Source organism: Contarinia nasturtii, unplaced genomic scaffold (genome assembly GCF_009176525.2).
Source record: "Contarinia nasturtii isolate CC-2019 unplaced genomic scaffold, AAFC_CNas_1.1 Cnas_scaffold_2932, whole genome shotgun sequence".
Taxonomy (NCBI): domain Eukaryota; kingdom Metazoa; phylum Arthropoda; class Insecta; order Diptera; family Cecidomyiidae; genus Contarinia; species Contarinia nasturtii.
Genome location: NW_022200249.1, coordinates 932 through 13,388, shown reverse-complemented (window position 1 = coordinate 13,388; position 12,457 = coordinate 932). Strand labels below are relative to the sequence as shown.

Sequence of the window (12,457 nt, the reverse complement as noted above, 5' to 3'; positions counted from 1 at the left end):
GTTTGAAATCCAAAACCTCAAGCAAAACCTACTCCCAAATAGTAGCCATAGCGCCACCAGTTAAAACGTGTTTCAGTAAGTAATCTAAAAATATCTACTACAATCTACTTATTTTAAAACTCTATTTTCGCAAACTGTTTAAATATATAGAAATTTTGAACATCATGTATTAATATTTTTTCAATTTTTTTCCAGCAATTCAACCTAACCTCAAAATGTATTTCATAGTGTATGTTTTACAAACGCGTGACCATGTGGTTGTTCCATTTACATGGATCCAGCTAAACCAACACGTGCAAAACATCATTAACAATGGGGTAAATCCAGGATTTACATTTGCAGTATTTTACACGAACGACGGTAATGCTTTTCATAACGGAATGCCGCGAATCAATTACCAACCGAATGCCAATGCAACCTTTAACAATCAGTTTCCGAGCGAAGGCTGGTATAAGTGCCGCATTCGAAAATTCAAATGTAATACATATTTGCAACTAAATGTTGTGAACATTAATTATTTTTTAAATTATTTTTGTTTATTTGCAGTGAGCTACAGTGACGCAACGGCCTATCGAAAACGGCAAAGAAACATTGAGCCAATGCTTTACAATACGCGGCGGCTGCTTGAGCGACCAATAACGTCATCTAAAACGGAACAGTTTTCAAACCACTTAATAGCATTTTTCCAGATGGGTTCGCCAGGTAATGCTACATGTATTTCCATGACCTAGGCCATGACTATGACTTTTAGTTTAACTTCCTAGTTAATTTCCAATAACGTAATTCAATTTTTGGATTCAATCTAAATGGAAATTCAATTTTTTCAGCTCAAAGTGAAACATCGCTAGACACATCGACTATGGACACTGATTTTAGTGCTGATTTTTCACAAGAAAATTCGGTTCATCGTTTGGCTGCATCTTCAATGGTGCCACAAAATATGGCGTTAAGTGGCAATATAAGTGACGGTGCTGTAGGTATGTTATGTCTAGTATTATGTCAAGTCCATAACTATGAAGTTTTGGAACCACACGGAACCATATACTTTCAGATATATTTACCATATAGGAACCATACCATTTGTTTATGAAAAAGATATGGTTACTACATGGTAATTATATATGAAAATATTTGGTTCCATAAAATCGGTAAAAATAACAATAAATCTTTCATTAGCTGCAGAAAATCAAGGTGAAACCTCGTCAACCGTGCCGTCAATGGACACTGATTGCTTGCATGAATGTAATGATGGGGCTGGTGATGGGGATTCGGTTGGATCTTTGTTGGTGCCACAAAATACGGCAATAAGCGCCAGTACCGTGACTTCAACATCAGTCGCTCAGTGTAGAGCTGAAAATTCAATGCCAAGTAAATTTTAATTTGTCAATGAAAAAAATGGATGATTATACATTTGCAGATAAAGTGTCCAATCTAAATGGAAAATCAATTATAATTTTTTTTCAGCTCAAAGTGAAAAATCAAGTAACGCATTGGTTATAGACACTGCTAAGGACACTGATTCTAGTGCTGATTGCTCACAAGAAAATTCGGTTCGTGGTTTGACTGAATCTTTGATGGTGCCACAAAATATGGAGTTAAGTGGCAATATAGGTAACAGTGCTGTTCATGATTATGAAGTTTTGGAACCACACGGTAACCATAAAATCGGTAAAAAATAACAATAAATCTTTTATTAGCTGCAGAAAAACAAAATGACACGTCGTCAACCGTGCCGTCAATGGACACTGATTGCTCGCGTGAAAGTAATGATGAGGCTAGTGATGGGGTTTCGGTTGGATCTTTGTTGGTGCCACAAAATATGGCGGAAAGCACCAGTCTAGGCGCCAGTAGTGTGACTTCAACATCAGTCGCTCAATGTAGAGCTGAAAATAATTTCTCTGATATCAATCCAACGGAAGCTATCAAAGAAGAGCCAGTACCAGTTTTTAGTCTCTTTCACGCAAACGAAAAAAGTATTAATGAGCTAATAAGTAACAGTCCACGCACTAGTTGTAGCCATAATCTAAAAACCAACTGTCAAAGCAATAATCACATGAACGATAATTTTAATGATGATTGTGTAATGATTGGCGACAGTGTTCCTTTGCCACTCGATTCTACGAAAGACGATCTCACAAAACAAAGCGAAGATCCAATTTCTGGTGACATACCATTCAATAACTCTGTAAGTTGAACAGTTGTTTAATTCTGATCATTTTGTTCATTTCATCGAATGTTGCGCCTAGTGTTGCGCTAAACAATGTATCAAATAATTTTTATCTAGGTTTCATTTTACTGGCTTCCCAGTAGCTTTTCCAAGAATTTTATTCGAATTGATTTTTTTAAATTCGCGATTAATAGATAGAAAATAACAGCCAAGTCAACGACAATGATTCTCAATTGATTGGATAAGAAGCGTTGTCTTTAATTTAGATTTAAACTCAATTTTATTATGTTTTAGACACATAACAAATTCAATAAGCTATCATTTATCTGTTTTAATATTTTTAGAAAAATGGTCGTATTTACAAAATTGGCGATCGGTTCATCGAAATTCATAAAGAAGTCTTGACTAATTTGTTGGAATGGAATTCAGCTCCAAATATAGATGATCGCAGTTTGGATTACCTGTTTGCCTTGTCAGTTTTCCTATCCATCATTCCAAATGATCAAATCGTAAGTGGGCAAATTGATCCTGCAGTTGAACAAAATGCTTGGCAATTTTTACATCGTAAGTAAACCGACAGAAATCTTTTTTAATAAGTTTCCAAGGCCCAAAAATAATATTTCAATCAATTTGACTTTTTCAGATCTTATGTTGATTCGAACTAGTAACAGCGAACTAGACGGCGAGAGAGTTGAACGTGTCAGAGTTTTGATCGAAAAGTATTTTGAAGAAAAGCGTATGAACTAGCGTATAAAGCATAGCTTAGACGATAAGCCCAGCGATAAGCAATAATAAAATGGCACACATTTGCATCAAAGAATCCTTGAAAAACTCTTTAGGCTATGAACTAAATTTTGACCGAGACTTTGACTTCTTAGCTCTGCGAGCATAATCCTAAGCATAATCAATCTCACATGTGACATAGCATTTGAAGTTTCGTGCTAGGTAATATTTAAAAATCAGAATAGAACCCTAGACTGAACCATACCAAAACATAGATCAAAAATGTAATTTGGACTAATTTAATTTAATTCGTATCTAACTTTGTATCGTGATCTAATTTTTGTGTGATATTTAGTGTGATATATAAACGTAAAAACTGGTTTCAAAACCTAATTCGGAATATAGGACAAACTACTCTATATCTATACTTGATTTTTTTTGTCAAATTGGATTGTAAAAATCTGTATTTGATCTATGTAAACCAAATGAAAAAGTGAAAATGTAATAAATAAATATACAGATTTAAATTATTATAAATAAATGAATTTACACAGATTAAATTAATAGTAATGGCACAATCAGAACTCAGAACGTTTTATGTTAGGTTTTTTGTTTTTGTAAAAGCCTAGATAAAAGCATCACCAGAGAAACACCATCAACTCATGCGAATTGAACGCATTAATAATGTACATAAAATGGGGCAATAATAAATAAAATAGTCAACTTTAGATTATATCATTTTCTAGATCATTTTGATTTTAATATTGATAGTTTAGTTGAATTTTAATATTGATAATAAACTTATATGTTTATTTTGTGTTGGTTATTATCTTGAAAACGGTTGTATTTCACATATGAATTCACACAGTTCATAAAATATCAATAACGCGATGGCGTCCGCCCAAGTGTTTTACATCCTTTGCTCGAATCAAAGAATAGAAAACCTAATAGCAAACACATTTCGATTGTGAGCCCGTAAAAATGTTTGTGAACTCTAAATCACTTATAATTTGAAAAATGCCCGATTTTTTTGGCAATCATAAATATTATCTGTAATAGTCATTGCCGTACTTACGCGAATATCCTTGTTATCCACTTCCAAATTGCAGCCATAATCCATACAATAAAAAAATGCTGAGTCCAGGCGATCACCTTTGCACAAGTTCTTGCAACGATACCATTTATCTAGCCATTTATCATTTGGCCCTTTTACCATACACATTTCCATCGGAAGTGGCTCGTAGATTCTGTTGTTGACCACTTCCGATCAAGTTTATCAAGACATGAATGATAGAAAACCCGGTAATACACTCATTTTAATAATTAACTTCAAATGACGTGTCACACACAATCTAGCACACAATATTGCTAGCAATATTGTATTCAAATGAATGGTGAATGCTATAGGCTAGGCTATAGGTCAGCGTCTTTTGCAGATTTTTGTTGATGTTTTTCGACAGACTAGCGAAACAAACAACACATTGTACTTTGTGTGTAGCTTTGTGTCGTATCGCCTTATACATACCATACATTTATAAATTTGAATCATTTCAACTCTTTTAAAATTCGGGTATGTTCGGAAACTAAATTTCAAAAAAGATGAAAACTAGGATAAAAACAACAAACACACATTTTATGTCCATAATATTCGATTCTGTATAACGTTTATTAGAGTTTATTGCTTACAATGATTTTAATATAACCATAGAAAGCTTGATAGAAAGTATCTAGTCATCAGATAGAGTTCTTATTGCTTTTTTTTGTTTTCATGTAATCATCGTGAATTATAGAAAAATATTTAGTGCAAACCTAGGTGCAAACAGGTTCAAATAGTATTTTATTTATCAATTAACTAATGATTTATTTTTAAATAACTATTTTTTTAGCAATTTTTAGCTTGGATATGCTTGGAAGCATGCAGTTCGTGCTAGACTTCGTGCATGTAAAATTCTTTCTATGGAACCCATTGGAACCAAATATTTTCATATATAATTACCATGCAGTAACCATATCTTTTTCATGAATAAATGGTATGGTTCCAATATGGTAAATGCTAGGGTCAATTCATTCCTAAATTCATTCTATTCTGTAGGGAAAACGTGCGTGTTCAATATCTATTCTCTAGTCTATTCTATTCTGTTCTGATTTCCGTTGTCTTATCCAAATAGATTCATATAAATGCTACTTATTTCCTTATAATGATAGGATCCGAATTAATTGCCTAGTTAATCTGAATTATTTGCTCAGTTGTTTTTCTTTTAAACCAATTCATGAGCACGTCGTTTGCATCATTATAAAAAATGGACATTTCCAATTTCTTTTCTTTTGTCATTTTCTTCGTGGTGTAAATTTGATTGCTTACGTTAGACTGGGGACTGACTTCCATCAAACGTAAATTAATTGCTGTTCTTATATCCTCTTTCGACGACGAAGAATTCAGATTGAGAAACTTCAAAAGATCAGGAATGTTTTTTAAGCTAGGCAATTCGACTACATTTTGTCGGCTTTCTAATAAAGTGATGCGAGATTTCATCATTTGGGTTTCATTTTCTTCTTTTTTCTTCAAACTTTCTAAAACTTTTAATCTGTTTGAAGTTGCCGCGCTATTTTCGAGCGTTTCTTCCAATTTTTTATCCATTTCAAGTATTTGTTCGTTATTTCTTTTCATCGCTTTTTCCATCTCTGAATTCTTTTCGATTGCTTCGAGTGATCTCTCGCTAGATCTCCCGTAACGTATTTCAAAAACGTCAATTCGAAAAGGACTTCGTTTCCGACGCGACACGATGGTGTTTTTCTTTGGACGCCCGATATCACTTGGTTCATAATGCTTCCTTCGTTGATGGTCTTTAAGTGCAGATTCTCTTCTCTTTTGGATTCCGCAAAATTCGCACTTGAAAACTTTATTGGAATGTTGTTCTTTTGCGTGTCTTTCAAGTGCTTTGACGGTCATGATTTTGTTACAATCAGGACACTGAGCCTTCGCTAGTTTTTGCCCAGGCTTTTGCTCACGTATGGTCGTCGTTTTGGTATTAGTTTTGGTTTTGGCAGAAGATGGTGAACGACCTCTTTTTCGTTTATTTGCCAAGACTTTTCTTTTGTATACCATATCTTCTCCATGAACTTTCTTTGCACCTTTTTCGTCGACTTCATAATCCTTTTCAGCCATCCATTCGTTGTACTCCTCCAAATCCAATACCCAATTGGCTGCGATACGCCAAACATTTCGATTTAAATCTTGAGATGGACTGATGCTTTCAGAAATATCATCCTAATAAACCGAAAATGAAATTTTATTAAATCACATTCAAAATAAAGAAAAGTGTTAACCATTTTATAAATTCTAGGTGATATATAAATACCGGCAATTCAAATGTGTTCGCCAACAATAAATCATATGATTCTGGCATACAATGCCAATGAATCATGACATTTTTTCCATGTTTGTATGATGGTTGTGCATAGTTCTCGTCTGTTTCGGTTTCTGGATAAATGATGTGCGTTGCTTCTTCTTCATCTTCAGTAATTTCACCTTGACGTCTTTCCAAGATATCCGTAATTCGTTTACGAACTTCATCAGCAACCTCTGGCCGAATAAATACAGTTGGCAAACGAAAACACTTTAGGTCAATTAATTTTGTCTCGATTTCGAGGGCCATTTTAATGGTTTGATCATTGATATGATTGTTGTTTTTGTACGTTGCCTGAGTCAAATCGAATTCAATTTTTTTCCAGCTTTGCTCAGCTTTGTAACGATACATAATTGCAAAAATATGACATAAACTGCCACCGGGATTAAAATCGTAGAAGCATCGCATAGGCAATCGTGTTGATGGTGGACGTTCTGTAGCACCCTTACCGAAACGAATCTCTTGAAATTTTATGAATGAAACGAGCAATTTTGACAATGACTCCCTTGTCGGTGAATCTGATTTAAGATGCTGCAATTTTAATGAAATACATCAAAATTAACAATTTATTTTGCATCCATGTTTAATTCAAAATCATTTATCAATATACTATACCTTTTTACAATGATAACAAAGCCATTTTCGCACTTGCTCGAATCCTTCCAATGATTCTGGTAGTTCGAAGAATTTTGAATTTGAAAAACCACGAGGTTTTGATAGATTCATAATTTGTATCAAAATTTTCTGTCTTTAATTTTTTTTTACATTTATTTGAATAACTCAAAACATAGAAACAAAAAAACTCAAATCGACTATAACTTTTTTTTGGCACATGAGAAACTGTCAAACTAGCTGTCAAATTGACAGATGGCGCTTGGTTCAGGTTTACGTAAGGAAACGTACGATCACACAAATTTTCTTTGAGATGTTGAAGTAACCCTATTTTTTTTGTTGAAACATCGTGAACAAGCGTTTGATTTGGTATCGATTTAATTTAATTTAATTTGGTTGAAAATAATCTCAAATAATCAGTGTTATCATTGTCAGAAATGTCTGATACAACAGTAATTGGAATAGATTTGGGCACCACAAATTCATGTGTAGCCATTTGGCAAGAAGGCGACATAATAATAGTGCCAAATAAATGTAAAGAAAACACAACACCGTCGTGTGTTGGATTCAATCATGATGGTGTTTTCGTAGGAAATTCAGCAATTGCACAGCAAACAAAAAATCCGAAAAATACTATTTACGAAGCAAAAAGAGTGATTGGTCAAAAGTACGATACTGTTCAAAAAGACACAAAATTTTGGCCATTCTCTCTGGTGAATAGAAACGAAAAACCGATGTACCAAGTGAACATCGGAAATGATGTAAATTTGATGCACCCCGAAGAAATTTCGGCGATTGTTCTAAGAAACTTGAAAGAATCTGCTGAAATGTACATCAAACGAGAGGTAATATATATATCATAATTGCAAATAATTAAATTTCACGCTCTGCTTTACCAATTCCATGCGGTTCAATGTTATTGCCTTGTTTTTTCCCTCTCTAAGGTAAAAGATGCTGTTATAACGGTACCGGCCTATTTCAATGATGCAAAGCGAGAAGCCACAAAAAGTGCTGGCAGAATTGCTGGGCTTAACGTGCTTAATGTTTTGAGTGAACCAGTGGCTGCTGCATTAGCTTTTGGACGTTTGATTAAAGGAGACGAAGAACAAAACGTATTGGTGTACGACCTTGGTAATTAGTAACTTTAAGTATTTAATAAAAAAATGATATTAAACATAAATAACATAATTGGAAAATAGATGTTCAATATTTTGTTTCATTTTTTTCAGGTGGTGGAACCTTTGATACAGCGATCGTCTCAATTACTCCATTTGGCATGCACCATGTGCGATCCACAAATGGTAATACGAGACTTGGGGGTGCCAAATTCGTTGACGTTTTGATGCGTTTATGCATCAAAAAATTGATTGAAATGATTGGAAAAATGACCATCGGTATAGAACAAATGGTCATTATTCGAGCCGCCTGTGAAGAGGCTAAAATAAAACTATCCACGGATGAAGAAACCATCATTACCATAGGCGATCAGAAGATCCCCATCAAAAGAACCGAATACGAACAGCTCATCGAACCGATGGTCGAGAAAACGATGCAGTGCGTTAAAAATGCCGTTGATGATGCGGATATGGAAGTAGAAGATATAAATCATATAGTTCTAGTCGGCGGAGGAACATATACGCCATTGATTCGCAAACAGCTTCGGTCTTTTTTCAATAAAGAAGGGAATACCAAAATAAATCCAATGGAAGCAGGTAAGTTTTTATTAATTCGATGCTAAAAGTTTTGAAAATAATCACCAAATTATTCGTAATCATTATCATCTAAGTTGTCAAAAATATGTCAGCTATTTGATTCCTTCATTTTTGAAACTGTTAGATCATAATGCTTTAATTAAGGTGGATATTTTAATAAAATGCTGATATTTTTCGAATACAGCTTTATTGTTATTATTTATTATATGCTTAATTATTATTTTCTTTCAGTGGCATATGGAGCATGTATTCAGGCTGCAGCCCTGACTGGCAAGAAAGATGCGCCTCCAATTTATACGCGAAATGTTACACCGCTCACCATCGGTATGATTGGCGCAAACAAAGAATTTCCCTGTCAACCACTTGTGAAAAGGAATTCAGCTTTACCGACCTCTAAAAACATAATTGGAAAAACGATAAAGAACAATCAACGGAACGCCAAAATCATGATTTTCGAAGGAGAACAACGAAAAATGATTGGCAATCAGCTTCTCGGTTCGGTTACCTTAAAAGGACTAGCAGAATCACCAAAAGGTCAAGGAATTATTGAAATTTTCTTGCAAATCGATGAAGCAGGTGAAATTATGGTCACAGCGACTGATAAAAAGTCAAAAAACCAAGTGATGCTAAATATTAATCGCGTAGAGGGCTTCACCGAAAATGAAATATCAGAAATGACCAGCAAACTCGCTCAGCTCAAAGAAATTGAAATCGATGATCACAAGAACAGTGTTGTTATGTCTCTAACATCGAAGAATAAACGAATGAAAATGGAAGAAGAATATGAAGACGATGAAGAAGATATATGTCCAATTTACGGCCACGCTCAAATTGATGATATTTCTACCGTAATATCTTTGGACGATTAAAATGCGCCCCAGCCCTTGCTGGACTATAGGCTCCTAGATAGGCTCGATTAACCATTGTTCAACTTGCCTCATGAAGTGGTTGAAAACAAAAACAACTTGAAAAACGAATAAACAAAAGTCTAGACAAAAGTAGAAAATAACTACAATATATTTTTCTATTTTCATTTTTCATTCTTGTTCATCTTATTAATATAAGGCAATAAATGCTAATATGAATCTATTTGTATAAGACCTAGTATAAGACAACAGAATATAATAAATATTGAACAAACACATTTTCCCTACAGAATCAATGTCAATTCATTTTAGTCTGGATTTTAGTGAATATTGTTAACTGCTTCAGCCATATCTTGATGTTATGATCATCGTTGATCTAGTCTCTGATATAACACGGAAGATTCCATAGTTATGAAGTTTTGGACAAGTTTGGTTTTAGAACCAGGCGGAACCATATACTTTTAGGTATATTTGTTCATGAAAATATATATGGTTCCTATATGGTAATTATATACGAAATTATTTGGTTCCAATTGGTTCCATAAAATCACTAAAAAATAACAATAAATCCTTTAATTAATAAATAAATAGTTCGCTATAGTTTGATTTCTTTGTAGTTTCAAAACATTAAGATAAAACGAAGAGCTTGAAAATGTGTACTAAAAATCATGAAAATACAACACTAGTTCTCTGGCTAGTTTTCATTTAAATGGAATTTTCTATGGCATTTTCATTTCCTATCCATCTTTCACCTAGTCTTTCACTATTTCAGTCTAGATTTCAATACTTACCATTTTCAAAATAAACACATATTGCATGTAGAAATTACTTCTCGAAAGCAGATATTCTTATAAACACAGAAAAACAACTTTCCGAATTGGCTTACGAATTGACAATGTTTTTTTATTGTATAGTATTCAGCTATAAAAATAAATCGTACAATCAATTAGGTCAAAAAATTGAATGCTTATTGCACTAGATAGTTATTGGAGTGGCATCACGTATAAAACTTTCTAGTTCAGAGTATTCGAAATTTAAAACATTATTAACAATTCCTGAGTCGGCTTTGACGAGGGGCGGTTTGATTGTACCGATGTACTTTTCAATTAAAACTGTTAATTTTCCATTACAGTGTTTCAAAATTTTGTTTTCTTGACATAAATACCAAATGGCTAAAACTTCTATGCTCTTCTTATTAGTTAGTTTTTCCATCAGCACATGGCTCACTTTGTAATGTTTCGGGCTAGGTTTCGAGCGATTTTGCTTATCATCATCAACTAGATCATCAATTTTTCGAAAACCTATCACATTTGCGATGAAGTGTCCATTTTGTTGGTCAGTCTTGAAGCTTGAGGGAATCGCACGTTCGTCCAAATCAAATAATGCCCAATCACCAATTTTCAGTTCCTTTAGTTTAAATACATTTGGCCTAGCATTTGGCCCATCACTAGGCCCATCATTAAAAACGTCATTTGGTTTTAACCCAGATTTTAACTTTTTTCGAGACGAATTTGTGTCTGTGCTGGTGGTCTCTCGAACTCGTTTCAACCGATCCGTGCTCAATTTCTCCTTGAATTCAGAAATTATCCATAAAAATGTGCTCTTATGGATATTTTTCACCTTTCCGTCTGAATCAATCACATCTATGGTTTTTTCTGGTGTACACTCTGAGTCGGATTCTTCCTCCAAATTTGCGTCCAACTCCGGGTCGCATTCAAACGAAAATGTTTTCATCATGGCTATTGCAGTTTTCTCTTTAGCACGTTGTAATTCCATATTATGAGTAATATCATTTGCACTGAAAAGTATGCCAAACTCCGCAACCTTTTTAAGTGCATTTTTACGTGCTTTTTCCATTTCATTCAAAATTTGTTGATCTGATGGCAATTGAAACAAACTAGGTTTAGTTTCATCCTGAATTTCTGGATCAATTCTTGCAAATGTTATATCTTTGTTAGAATAAGCAATTTTATGCGTCATTTCTACACGGGCTATCATATGGAGTAATTCATGTACATTGAAATTAATTTTAGTGAAATTAATCGTTCCCATTGATCGCATCAAGCGAAAAATACTTTCGCATGGTTGACTTGAAAACGATAACGGTTGGAAAAGACTTGCTTGATTCCTAGAACGTAATTTCACTATAATTTCTATTAATGCGTGTGCGTTAATTTCCACGCAAATGAATGCATTATTAGATATGAAATTGTCTTTCAGTGAATAATCTTTCTGGGAAAGAAGCCATTTACGCCAACATCTCAGAAAATACAGTGCATACCAAATGTTATAAATACGTTTGACTGGCGATAAATTCGACTGTACATAAGACGACGTTATATGTTTGCATATTGATAAATACATAACAGTTGCCTCGGAATCTGGTACGTATTTTTTCAAAGCATTTGAGACGCGATCTTCCATCAATTTTTCAAGGGATCTATAATTTTGCCTGTCTTCAGGAACAATATCAGATTTAAATAACCCATGGACATCTTTTGTAACGGTGTCAAGCAGCGTATTGATATGAACCGTCGAAACAATTTTATTGCCTATATAGAGTACGATTGATTTGTTTAAGAGACGATTTCTCAATTTTGTCCCGATATGTATAGTATCTTGAACACAAATGGGTCCTGCATCAGAACATTTAATTATATTTATGTCGGGAGCTAAATTGAATCTCATCCTTGCTTTCATAGCCTTTAATAGGCGATTGTCTCCATCGGAAGCAAAACCAATCACTTCGATTCCGTACCTATAAAATATATCAAATTTCGTAAATACATTTTTTAAATGAATTGGGACCTAATTTTCGGTAAACAAAAATATTTAACACATGAAATTACTTTTTGAGTTCATATTCAGTTTGCATCCATCGCTTCAGCACTGAGGGGGCTTCGAATTTGTTATCCGTTCCAAATATTTGGAGTATGAACGGTGCTACTTTTTCGTTTAGTATTTTAGCCA

At 33.9% G+C, this 12,457-nt stretch overlaps 1 protein-coding gene across 1 annotated transcript; it reads left to right on the top strand.

The window, feature by feature from the left end:
• The first annotated feature begins 7,346 nt into the window (after positions 1 to 7,346).
• On the top strand, positions 7,347 to 9,490 carry LOC116349533 (heat shock 70 kDa protein-like). Its single transcript, XM_031781014.1, has 4 exons — positions 7,347 to 7,754; positions 7,854 to 8,040; positions 8,139 to 8,621; positions 8,853 to 9,490. The coding sequence occupies exons 1-4, from the start codon at positions 7,347 to 7,349 to the stop codon at positions 9,488 to 9,490; spliced, it is 1,716 nt and encodes a 571-aa protein (XP_031636874.1).
• The last annotated feature ends 2,967 nt before the right edge of the window (positions 9,491 to 12,457 follow it).